Raw genomic sequence first — 13,477 nt, 5'->3', positions numbered from 1 at the left:
TCAAGATAAACTAATTGTCAAAATGCGTATCTGGTGCAGTAAAATTGGTACTGTTAATGTTATGATACATGTCTCATACGAAAGTTCAAATGAGAAATTAATGTTTAGACACAAGATTGTTTTGACAATTTTTAAAACTACTTCAATTGAAAATAAGCAAAAGAAAATCAGAAAATATTGAAGCAGTCTGTTATGTTTAATTTACCCATTTATCGTGACTTTTCCAGCTAACTTTCCAACAGAGAGCGTATCGGTGAAGGTGAAAGCTATGTTAACAGAAGTTGAAACTGTTCCTGAACCTAATTATGACCAAACGCATAGTTTAATTCTACTATTTAAGTGTGAATTTGAGGACCATTCGAATGGAACGTATGGCTACGATGTCTACTGGTTAATAAGTGGAGATGTTGTTAAGATCAATAAACACTTGTTGTTCAAGGATATTACTGATAGTATTGGTCTAAATTCGACGGAATGGCATGGTAAATACAAGATGAATATGGAGGTATATATTTGTGTCAATAATGTTTGAATATTTTTACAAAAATATCATACTTTATCTATTTCATAAAAGATATTTTTTTCTTTTAGCAACACATTTAAAATTATGTCTTCATTAGGTTAGGTGTGATTAATTATGAAGGACCTTTTGGAAAAGCCAAAAACAGATTCGAAGTCGAAAAGGTTTAAGGGCATACGATACAGGTACAGGGCGTGTAATGACGTTGCTAACATAGAATGTTAGTTTCGCGACGTCAAACTGTGACATACCGGGAGTAGATGTTTTTTTCGACTATTTTTCATGACATAATCTGATTTAACTTGAAAAAGAGTTCGCTTGTGTTTATCTGATGAGGACAGTATGTAAAAAAAATACGAAATTTGGGAGTAAATGTCCAAAATTTCAACCCCTTTTATCTCTTAAAGTAGCACATGAATGTATAGTTTTTATTACATATTTAAATTGCTTGGTTTAAAAATAGCCTGTTGCAAATTTTTCGGAAAAAATTCATCATGGGATCTAAACTGTATCATATGCCCTTAAACCCTGCTATTAGATAAATATGCCTCAAAAACCATTATATTTGTCTAAGAAAAATGAGGATGATGCATGTTTTTAATAATACATAACGGGGCCTTTTCAAAACACATTTTTAAATGAAATATTAGCGTATCAGGTTATGCTTGAACTCACTTCTATTTGAATCTACACTCAGTAAAAATGACATTATGGGTAATAAGACAAACACAGTGAAAAACCAGACCATACTAGATTTGTGTTTGAAGATTTAGGACCGCCAAAACAGAAGTGAAGACTATGGTATATCGATAGTACACGTAGATAAAACGAGAAGTAATATAATGTATACCAATTTTTTTATAAGTTCTGTTTATCCAACTTCGCGGTGATTTATTTCCGCAATCTTTTATGAGAAGATTCTTGTTCCACATATGTGCTCTGTTTTAATGCACGTTTAGTTTTCTACTTGCTTGCAAATATATTTGGTTTACATTATATGTTTACACTCTCAAATATTGCGACATGAATATATTAAAAAGTTTCCAAAAAATCGCTGATCCAATGATATCAAAAATGTTGCTTCATTTTAAATATTTATATTTGCAGGTTAAATGTGCTATCAGAATGAGAAATTCAAAACAGTCAACACCAGGCCCCTATCTGTATAGCCCTATTTTTAAGGCAGGATTTTATGTAAGAAAATATTCATTTTTTATGCCCTACCTACAATAGTAATGGGGCATTACGTTTTCTCGTCTGCGCGTCTGTTCGTTCGTTCGTTCGTCTGTTTGTCCGTTCGTCCGTCTGTCCCACTTCAGGTTAAAGTTTTTGGACAAGGTGGTTTTTTGATGAAGTTGAAGTCCAATCAACATGAAACTTAGTACATATGTTCCCTATGATATGATCTTTGTAATTATAATGCTAAATTAGAGTTTTTATCCCAATTTGACGGTCCACTGAACATAGAAAATGATAGTGCGAGTGAGGCATCCGTGTACTGGAAACGCGTTCTTGTTTTGGACATGTTTTATGATTTATACCTTAGTAACTCGAATAAAGTGTCTTCAACTTTTTACTTCTTTGGCTTTATAAATATTTTGACATGAGCGTCACTGATGAGTCTTATGTAGACAAAACGCGCGTCTAGCGTACTAAATTATAATCCTGGTACCTTTGATAACTTTTTTTATGCAGTTTTATCTATATCTTGCTCAAACGTAATGAGTAATACATATTTTGTAATACATTTAAAAGTTTCAGCTACTCATTCGAAATGATGTCTATGTTTGTAGTTTATTAAAGGTGTCATACCACCCAATCAAAATTTATTCAAACAAATTTTTCAGTGTTCACTGCTTTCTAAATATTTTACCTTATGTTTAATTTCATAGATACCAGAAATATCCTGAACTGTATATGTAACAATTTTACACCTGTAAATTTGTAACCAACATTTAAAGTGTTGTAGTGAAAAGAAATGTTCGGAATAAAAATACTTCTAAAGATACACTGTTATAACTGATTTTCTGTAAACTTAAATAAGTATACCATGAAGTGCATTTACCCTGCATTTTTAATTACAATATCATAGACACGTCAATATTTATTATCACAAATGGTCTAAATATGTTATAGTTTTGATAGATGCATTTTTACTTTTATTAAGTTTTTTTTTATATCCATTTGACGTGACTCTTATGCATCCCGTCTTACATTGAGCGACAGAATTACTTCTTTTTTACCTGCTTGACGTCAAGCGCGCGATTCTAGGTCAAAATTAATGTTAATCTAACTAAGTGTCTGTCAGGGTAGAGATTCAGTCCCAGTACTTAAAATCGCTCAATCCTTTATCATGTTTATGGGTGAATTTCACATAATAAATAAAATCGTATAATAAAGAAAATAAATGAGATTGCTTAATTTTATGTATTCCTTTTTTGTGCTTCTTTGTTATATTTGTTTGTTTTATATCGATTAATATGATAACACAATGATGTTGACTGCTGTACTCATATTTTGACATTTCAACCTAATACGTTTTTCTGATTGTTCACGCATCCTTGTCATTATAATTGAATTTGATGCGACTGTCATACCAGTGAAAGATTTAGTTAGCTATAACACCAGGTTCAATCCACCTTTTTCTACATAAGAAAATGCCTGTACAACGTCAGGAACATGAGAGTTGTTATCCATTCGTTTGATATGTTTTATTCATTTGATTTTGCCATTTGATTACGGATGTTCCGTTTTGAATTTTCCTCGGAGGTCATTAATTTTGTGATTTTCCTTTTTTCAATTGGACATCTTGGTTTTACAGAAATTTTTATTTTATTTTATTTTAGCCGGATAGTTACTCTTACACAGTAAATGAGGGAGAATCTATTAACATAACCTTTACTTCATCAGTTCCTGTTGGATGCAATGGATCTAATTGTGATCTCAACTTTTACATTCGTCAATGGGCTGATACATCGAGTTGCATTAATGGCATAGTAAACAGAGATATCTTAATCAAAGCTGAATTTTGCGGTATTAATCTTAGCAATTCTACCTGGATGGAAAAGAAAACCTTACAGGTGTATGGATATAACGATGGTCTCTACAATACCAACAACAGATTTGCTGATATACATCTATATACGTCATCCAATTCAAAATATCATGCTATCTGGGAAGATGTGTATATAGAACCAATAAGAGTAATTGAATTAGTGTCAATTTTAGGTTTTCAAATCACATGCAATATAAGAGTATCTGTATTGTGTTTCGATGACTAAAAATAGAGTATTAAAAGCTTTGTATGTGACGTTTACACAAAAGTTCCTCTTAAAAATTTTACATTTGAAGGAACTTCGGAACTTTATTCGATCGATCAGACAGATTTCACACGTACAACAAGGGAGTATATTATTTATAGATGCATACATTAGAGTTAATTCAGGATACAGATATATCTCTCGTAAAATCAGCATAAGCATAAGTCGTGTTCTATTTAGGACATGTAAAACTTCAATGCTTCATTTTTGTTTTTTTTGGGGGGGGGGAGGGGGCGTGAATGGGTTGATAAAAGCACATTTTATATGAAACGCCGATCAACTCTTTGACATCCTATATGATTATAAAAAGATGCATCAAATACTTATAAGTTAATTTTTATGCTACAACCATGACATAGAGAGTTAATTTCGTCAGGGTCTTTTATCCGTTGATTTAAAATTATCATGCATTGCACATGCTTTCATAGCTGTTGTATTTTATACAGAATAAAATCATTGTATTGGAGGTTTTTGTTTTGTTTGTGTCAGTCGATCAAAATTACATAAACAGATATAACATATATTTTATGTAACTGATCTTGCAATAGATATAAAAGTTACAAAATGTTTTGTAGGTAACGGTAAAAGATAAAGATATTTTGTTGAAAAACAGATTATGTCAGTCATACAACGATCCACATTTCAGAACTTTTGATGGGAAACACTATGATTATATGGGAGTAGGCGAATTTGTTCTGTACAGAAATGACATTGGTCCATATATAGTAAGTGCTTTGTTTACTTTCAGTTTTGATATGTTATAGTACTATAATTTTAATAAGAAAGCAACACTAGGATAGTTTGTGGTTAGGAATTTGTTTTCTGTGATAACTTAGTTAGGAACGCTCATAAGTCGACAACAAACTGACAACAAACTGATAACACACAGGTAAAAAAACGACCTTCAAACAAACAGCAGTCACTGATGAGTCTTCTGTAATTTAAATCCTTGTATCTATGATGAGTTTATTACCAAACATAGGATTTGAGATAACCCTATTGTTTTGTACTACTGTGGATTCATTTAATTCGTGGATACCAATTTTCCTGAAATAAGACATGCACAATCTGCTTTTAAGCCTAAAAAAATATGTACTTTGTTGAACTTTCAAATTATTGGTCAATAAGTACCCGCAGATCAAACGGATGATAATGAATCAAAAGTAAGCATCAGTCATACATATGTTACATATTTACATTTTCTAGTCGTATTCAGTAGCAAGCTTGTTTAAGTGTGTTGAGCATAAAGCATTTGACACCAAAACAAATCTTTTGTAATCTTTTTATTTCAAATAATATGAGAGTATGCCAACATAGAATAATAACATTGCAGTATATACTCATTTTTTAAAACCCACTTTTACAAAATATGTTCGTTTAAAATTCTAAATATTGTGTTAATTCTTAATATTTCTTTTATACATCTATGCATAAAAAAAGGAAAAAATATCCTAAATATTTCATCTCTATCAGTTACAGCAGTAACATTATCATGATTATATTTGTGTCATCTTACATTCATTTTCTAAATTATTTCAAAGTATACCTTACTTTTTCAGGTACATGCATTATTTACCAGTTGTGGTTCTGGATTAGTTGGTGCATCATGTCTATGTGGAATAGCAATAAGAAGCAAATGTTCACTATTTGTTTTACGTACATGTGAGAAAATCTCAAGAAGAGAAAAACATTTACTTCAGCAACCTGTTGTATCACTGACATCTTGTGATAAGAATGAGATGACAGTCATTCATACCAATGATGACTACAAGGTACCTTTAGTTTAAAGGGGCACTAGCTGTCAAATTAATGTTCACCGATTTGACCCAAATTTTCATATTTGATTTATAACATTTATCATTATGTTACATTTATCCAAATAATGAAAACTCTACAAAATTTCCAATTTACAGGACATGGTCTCAATACTTTGTAGCATTGTTTCGTGTGTATTATTTAGACGCTATCTAATTAACTATAGAGTTGACATCCTAAGACCTTCAATGGTAATTTTGTGGATCGAATCAGTCAATCGAAGGATTTACTTTTGTTTCGCTTTCAATGTTGAAATTATCTTTCTTCAAATAACTGAACACGCACCATACATGCCTTATTCATCTTTATTTCGGGTTACATTGAAGTTCACATTGATACGGATTCATTGAAATAGAATTATTCACTTGCAAGTGAATAATTCATCATGAATGTCCATTTGCTTCTTTTGACTAAATTGACCCATGGCGACTGACAATTTCACTTTCAATAATGATTGAAAAAAATCATATTTTAAATGTTAGTATCTATCTTGTATATAGTATCCCTTTTTATGACGAATTAGGGAATAAAAGTGTTGTATCCAAAAAAAAAATAAAAAAATATCCATCAATTATAGGTTGGACTGTTTATGCAGTTTTGCTGGCGAATTTATAAAATCGTTCAAAATTATGTTAACGGTTTTATTAGGAATATTTTAATCCGGTCTTATCACTTTTTTGCATATATGCCTGTATGTTGTATTTGTTACATCTAAAACACAAAAGATATTATATTCAAATCATAGTAATGAATATTCATATGATTTTCTTTATTTCTAATTTAAAATTCGTGTTATGTTCGTAGCGTAATATTGATGAAGAGACCTAAAATAAGTATTTTTACTGTTTTATTTGCAAACGTAAGAATTTAACATTGCCATAAAAGCGGGAGGTTTGGTATGCCACAAAACCAGGTTCAACCCACCATTTTTTTCTATCTTAAAATGTCCTATAACAAGTCAGGAAAATGGCCATTGTTTTATTATAGTTCGTTTCTGTATGTGCTACATTTTTAATGTTGTGTTTCTGTTGGGTCGTAGTTTTCCTCTTATATGCGTTTACTTCAGTTTTAGTTTGTAACCCTGGTTTATTTTTTTCTCAAGCGATTTATGAATTTCGAACAACGGTATACTAATTTTGCCTTTATTCAAATCAAAAAACAAATATAATTTAATGCACCAACATGGCTTAATTATACTTTCTTCTTTAAATATTATCAGTTCTTAAGTCTATCACGAATTCAGAAAAAAGATGCTTATTTGATAAAAATATCTTGATGTCTATCAGACATGCTGGAATTGTTATCACTACAGCTGTGGAGCAAACTGTCTATATGAGCACATTTTTACCCACGGGCATATTTCGATTTTGAGTGGACAACTATTCTCTCCTAAAACAAATGATTGTCGGTGAAACCCTTTTAAACAGTCTTTCAAATCCCACATTCCCATCAAGCTACAGTAATAAAAAACTTAAACAAAACATTCTGATCTTTGTTTTCATTGTGCGTTTCATGCAATGAAACATGCTTTCACACCGCCTCTGCAAAGTGGAATTAATAAGCGTAATTATATATGTGGTAATATTTTTGTTGTTGTTTATTATGAATCTTTTGAACAAGGTTATTTCGTGTTAAAATTCAGTTATGTCGTCGAACGATTCACGGACGCAACTATGTCTTGGTTTACCGGTATAAAATGCTAGTCACATATGCTCACATATCCTTTCCCTTTGTCGTAACTATAATTCTGTTCTGCATTCCATGTTATAATATCTTCACATTCGATGTATTATAAGATGTTGAATTCAAAATCAATTTTCCTAATTCCCATACACTAATTTCTCGTTATCTTTTAGAGGATTTTCATTCAGCCTCTATTGTAATCCTTAAACTACAATTGCTGGACAAATGTTAAGTAGCTATCTAACGCGTATTTCACGTTAAATCAATAACACTAGCTCATTAGTTTACAACTTAACCTGCATATTTTTAAGATGCTTTGTATATTCAACTGTTTTAACATTCCCTATTCAGATCATCTTACCAATTGCAACTGAAATAAGATTCTCAATAGCTAGGCGGTTCATAAGTGAGATTTCTATCAAACCATCTGTAGAAGACATAAATACAGCAAAAGGTTTGTGTGGAGTTCCTAGTACAACAAAAGATCCATCAGATGACTTCACACTCCGTGGAAAAGGACAAGTTACTGATGAACAGAAATTTGCAGATTCCTGGAAGTAATAACTTATATATAATGTATCGCAATTAATGCACAGAATATTACGCTGCCTAATATTCACGGACAAAAATTGTTGTTAATATAATGTCTGCCATTTCAAATTATCGCAGCTCTATAAACCTTTACAGACTTTAAACAACAACAGAAACGTACATGTAATATCTATTGACATACTGCGGTTTCTTTCAACCCTAGTTTTAAATCAATTTGTGTTTCAATTTACAAGGTTGATGTCTATAGAGTTTCCAATCAAAAATATCTATGACTTTAAACATGTTTAAAATTGGTACGAGATGCGGTGGGGTCGAAATCGATATTTCTTTTATGGACAAAAAATCGATAATATACATTCACTCATACAACAATGTCACCAACTATACGTCATATAAAGTATTTAAACTTCATCACTTTAAGGTACGTATCTTAATTAAAACTGTCTAACTTTCGTTATAGGATCACAGAAGAGATGAATGAAGAACAACTATTTGTTACAGAACCAGATTTCCTCAAAACATGCAATGATTCCCATGACCCGATTGTGACTGTTGACAACAATGCAAATAATCCTAACTTAGGGACATTTTGTGCATGTGAACAACAACGCGGCAGTTCACAATCATCAAATGGACATTGTAATTTGACACAAATCAATGAGCAATGTTCAGAGTCGCAAAGTTCATCCAGTGCATACGTTCATTATACGCGTTGTTCACAATCTCAAAGAAGGAGACGAGCTGTAGATTTGTCAAACAGACAGATTTTAAGTGATAATGATGACTTCGTAGATTTTCAGCCATTAACTTACAGTAATGATGTTAACGATACACATATAGAGGTAAACATTTTTTTTCTTCTAGCTTTAAATAGAATAAAAATACCAGCAAAGATAGTTCATCAACAGTTTGTGTTGTATTACAACAATAAGGTATCATGACACATCAGCACTATTCAACTGCAAATTTTCTAAAAAGTTTGAAATTGTGTCTAAAATAGAAACTTCTGTTAGATATGGCATTGTTTAATGAATCTTTTTATTACAGCCTCCTCAAACTTTTCGAAATGGCTGGACTTCAGAAAGAGCATATAATATATGTACTCACAACATAAGTGAAGCACTACAAAAAGATATGTATAAAGGCTATGTTGATGTACCTGACGCAAAGTTCATAGAAGCGTGTGTCAAAGACATAGAGGTATTTCACTTTTTATTGAATAAAACATTGGGTGCATAATAAACATGAAATGTTCCTACAAGCAGTAAACAATAATGCAATGACCACATTTCATTAATAATAAAGTATTTTTAGAGTTCTTGAAACAAATCTTTATTTTTTTTGTTGCTGTCTTCCACTCAATAACGTTTCATTTGCTGTGATTTGAGCATGCGATGATCAACTCAGCATATATACCAGAACCACAAAAACATACACGTTAGACACAATACATTACAGTTTTAGTGTAATGCCTTGTTTGAGAAACAAATTCAACTCCTTATTTAAAGTTTGAATTTCATGTTCATAATCATTTTGTCTCAGGTAAACCGTATTTATTATCAAATGCTTTTGTCTTTCGTTTGTATAATGATCAATCTTCTGATCATCTATAAAACTATACATATATATATAACGCAAGATTAAAATCATAATTAAGACAATGGTTGGGTAATAACATGTTCAAGGTTTATATCTAAATAACTTTTATATACTCCATAAGGCTTTTTGTAAGGTCAGTTAAACAAGAGGCTCCCAAGAACCTTTATTTCTCATTCACCTTGGTCTATAAACAAACTCATCATAGATACCAGTATTGAATTTTCTATTTGCACCAGACGCACGTTTCGTCTACAAAAGACTCTCAGTGACGCTCGAATAAACAAAAGTTAAAAATGCCAAATAAAGTACGACGTTGAAAAGCATTGTGGATCCAAAATTCCTAAAAGTTTTGACAAGTACAGCTAAGGTAATATGTTACTGAAGTAGAAAAGCCTTAGCATATGTGCATCGTCAACAATCGAAACTCGCAAACAACGTAGACTAGAATATAATTCATGACAAAAAAGGATATTGTATTGATTATTATTTTTTCTGGGTACCGATTCTCCTATTTTTTTATTATTAATTGGCACAATACACAAAGTGATAAAACAAGATCACTTTTTGGCAAATACTTTAATAAAATTACTTTTTGGGCAATATAACCTCATATAAAACGTCGATTAACGATTGCAGAAAATTATGAAATTATTGTAGATCTTGTCATGCTTATCAATTTTGCCATTTATCTTCTATAGTGTTAAGGAAAACAGGCAACACGACAAAACTCGTAAAAATCACCATTAAAGAGCATTTGCTCCAATAAGAAGTCAACTCACAATTTAAGCCGAATTAACTCATTTGCAAATCTTATGTCACTGATTTTTTGTGGGTTTGGAAGTGTTCATGATTCTATCTTTTTTCAAGATAGTTGGCAAAACCACAAAAAAAGTAATCAGCTACGTTAATTCATTTGAAAATCTTTTCTCGTTACTCATGTTTGTCTGTCAAAGTTACATTGTATTCAATATTATAATTTTTTTTTTAAAGAAATTAGATGAAACTTGCACTTTGCCCTGTATTATTTTATACATGTTGATTGGTAAGCGGAGTCATTAGACACCTTATCAAAATTTGATACTCTTATGAGCATTGTGCTAATTTTGGTTAAATCTGATTAAATCTCACTCAGTAGTTTTAGTGGACAAGTTGTTAAATATGCATTGTTCCATGTTTTGTATTAACTGTGAATAAATACACAGAATACTCTCAGGTTTCCGATGTTTTTGGAAGATTTGAATATGTGGTTGATATCTCTATAATCTTTTAATTATTTGTTTTACTGTTTTTTGTTGTTGAAATACTTGCAGATTGCAGGTGATACGACTTTTCTAACGGACACAATATATACTATGGCAACAAGCGTTATGACAGAGCTAGTGAAAACTGAAAATCTGTACACAGAAAAGTCCAGTGACGGATCACAAACACTGTTAGAATATTTTTCAAGTACATTATGCAAAAACAACTGTAGTAATATTGGAATTTGTAAATCAGGTAACAAGAATTAATCAAGCTTAATCTTATATCGGTTAGAGAAATCACCTCTTGGCATCTTATGAATTAAGGTGAAACAGGATGAACAAATAAAAATAAATTGTGAAATTAAGGAGCATACACAACTTTTATTATGTCACCGACAAAAAAATATTTCCAGATTAGATATGTTCGACATGTTTGTTAAAATTAACCTTGTGTACGTAGGATTTGTCATAGATGTATCCGGATATCATGCAATAAATTTGAAAGTGCATTGCTCACAAAAAAAAAATCCGCAATCCTTTAAAAAAGAAACTAAAGATACCAAAGGAGTATCAATTTATTAGTTGACGACAAAATGACAATGCCTTGTCAAAACACGACAATACGATCAAACGAAAAACTACTAAGAAAACTACAGACTGAGCAACACGAACCACAAAAAAACGGGGTATATCACAAGTGCTCCGGAAGGATGCTTATAAGACGATTCTGCTAAACGTTTTTACAAGTTTTTTTTTATAAACAATGATGAACACATCTAAAGTCGAATGGTTTTAACAAAGTTTTTATGAACAGATGTTTGAATAAATTGTGTTTTACTCAAAAATTATTAATTTCAGGTGTTTGCAAATGTGACAGAGGATTTATTGGTGATGACTGCTCTTTTGATATATCGAAACCACCCACTGATGTCATTCTTCCACTTAATGGTGCATGTAAACTCAGATCTCGTTCATGTAAAACAACAAATATAATAGGAGAATTTCTCTCTACATCTGTATGGTGCAAGCGTAGACATTTTGAGGTATATCATTCAATAGCTAAGTTGAGAATATAGTATAGAAATTCTGTCTTGAATTTTCAACCAATGTTACAAGATGAGAAAAATACCTTCAATCTAAAAAGAATATTTCTAATGTCTTATATCTGTTACCATACACAAGGTTGATATAATTTCCCTAAAACAAGCAGTTCCTGATATGATCTTATTTGTAATTAAAGCCAGTATAATATTACGTTACAGATATAACAATGCTATATATAATAAAAAGTAAAACAACAAAAATAACAAACTCCTAAGACAATTCCAAACAGAATGTCGGTTATAAAAAGCTAAATCAAAAGCTAAAACACATTAAAATTTCGACCAGAAATTTTGCATACTTTATATCAAATTGGCTTAACAACAAAGTGAAAATTGAATAACAGTGTAATGATGAGGAAACATAGGAATTTAAATCAATTGTTGTGAATTAGTAGACATAAATCAAGAAAGGGAGGCAAAATTATATTGATATCTGGTTTATATATTGTGAATATCTAAAGTATATCATTCGGTAAATTGATAATGCTTCGCATATTCAAATTTGAAATGCAAAGGATGGATTAAACCATGTTTGGGGCTTAAATTTATTGGTAAATTAATAGGATTAGAAAACTTGATCTTCTCAGGCCGGAACTATCACTTGATATATCTTTGTGGTGCTCTACGTAACATGTCAGAATTTACATTCTAATTGGTTGTTTTCGCAGAGTTGGACACCGGTAATTTGTTAAAGATTTTGATTTATAGTCCCTTCTTCTTGAATCTATGGTCCTTTTTATTTTAGTTTTTTAATTAATTTTAGATATTACAAAACGATGTGCTCTATACATCTGGCGAAGACATTGTTTTAGCCACATACAGAAACTCATTCATGATAACTCTGGACATACCAGCGTCAAGGAAGAAGAGATCAACCGATAATGCAGTTTTGTCAGATGGATACGACATCAGCTTATCATATGATGGCCAGAACTTTGGGGAGGAAATCAGAATAATTATTTACGATGATCTTCAGTATTCATGTAATGCAACAACACAAACGTGTATAACACTGGTAAGGTTCTTCTTATTGTTTAACAGTCATACGCTACATCATATACATGTACACCTGTTTACCAAAGGAGTTTAATTGATTTAACACAGGTCAGTTTTTGTTATAGAATTAGATATAGTTTTCCGTTCTAATATTCCGATTTCTTATTGTTTATTTTTTTCAATTTGAGAATGTCAAAAAATGAAATGTACAATATTTCCATCAAATTATGACTCATTGCATAAATTTGACAGGGGTTTTATGCGATCTGCCAATTATACAAAATTCTCTATATGCAAAACAAAAACGTTTTATACAAGATAGCGGAATAACAACTATTGTACATTAAAGAACATACAACGCCGATAAGTAACAAAGGCAAGCGTCAAACAATTATTGTACATGAAAGAACATACAACGCCAATAAGAAACAAAGGCAGAACTGTCCTTAGAGCAAACTTGAACAATGTATTAACTCGTATTCATCCAGTATCTTGGGCATTGTATTTGAATATAATTTGTCATTAGTTTAATGAAATAATAAGAAATTTTATATATGTGTAATATTTTTTTATATTTAGATTGCGGAAGAATCTTCAGAAAAGAACGAAACTACAAAATACACAAAAGACACAAAAGGTAAATAA

At 31.1% G+C, this 13,477-nt stretch overlaps 1 protein-coding gene across 1 annotated transcript; it reads left to right on the top strand.

Annotated features, from left to right (window-relative positions):
• The first annotated feature begins 1,222 nt into the window (after positions 1 to 1,222).
• On the top strand, positions 1,223 to 13,477 carry LOC143078620 (uncharacterized). Its single transcript, XM_076253473.1, has 9 exons — positions 1,223 to 1,234; positions 1,628 to 1,714; positions 3,367 to 3,723; positions 5,400 to 5,612; positions 7,690 to 7,895; positions 8,351 to 8,732; positions 8,938 to 9,090; positions 12,600 to 12,851; positions 13,412 to 13,477. Exons 1-9 carry the CDS (start codon positions 1,223 to 1,225, stop codon positions 13,475 to 13,477), a joined length of 1,728 nt encoding a protein of 575 aa, XP_076109588.1.

The sequence above is a fragment of the Mytilus galloprovincialis genome, chromosome 6 (assembly GCF_965363235.1).
Source record: "Mytilus galloprovincialis chromosome 6, xbMytGall1.hap1.1, whole genome shotgun sequence".
Lineage (NCBI taxonomy): Eukaryota > Metazoa > Mollusca > Bivalvia > Mytilida > Mytilidae > Mytilus > Mytilus galloprovincialis.
The sequence above is the reverse complement of the archived record's forward strand: the minus strand, read 5'-3'. Positions and strand labels throughout refer to the sequence as shown.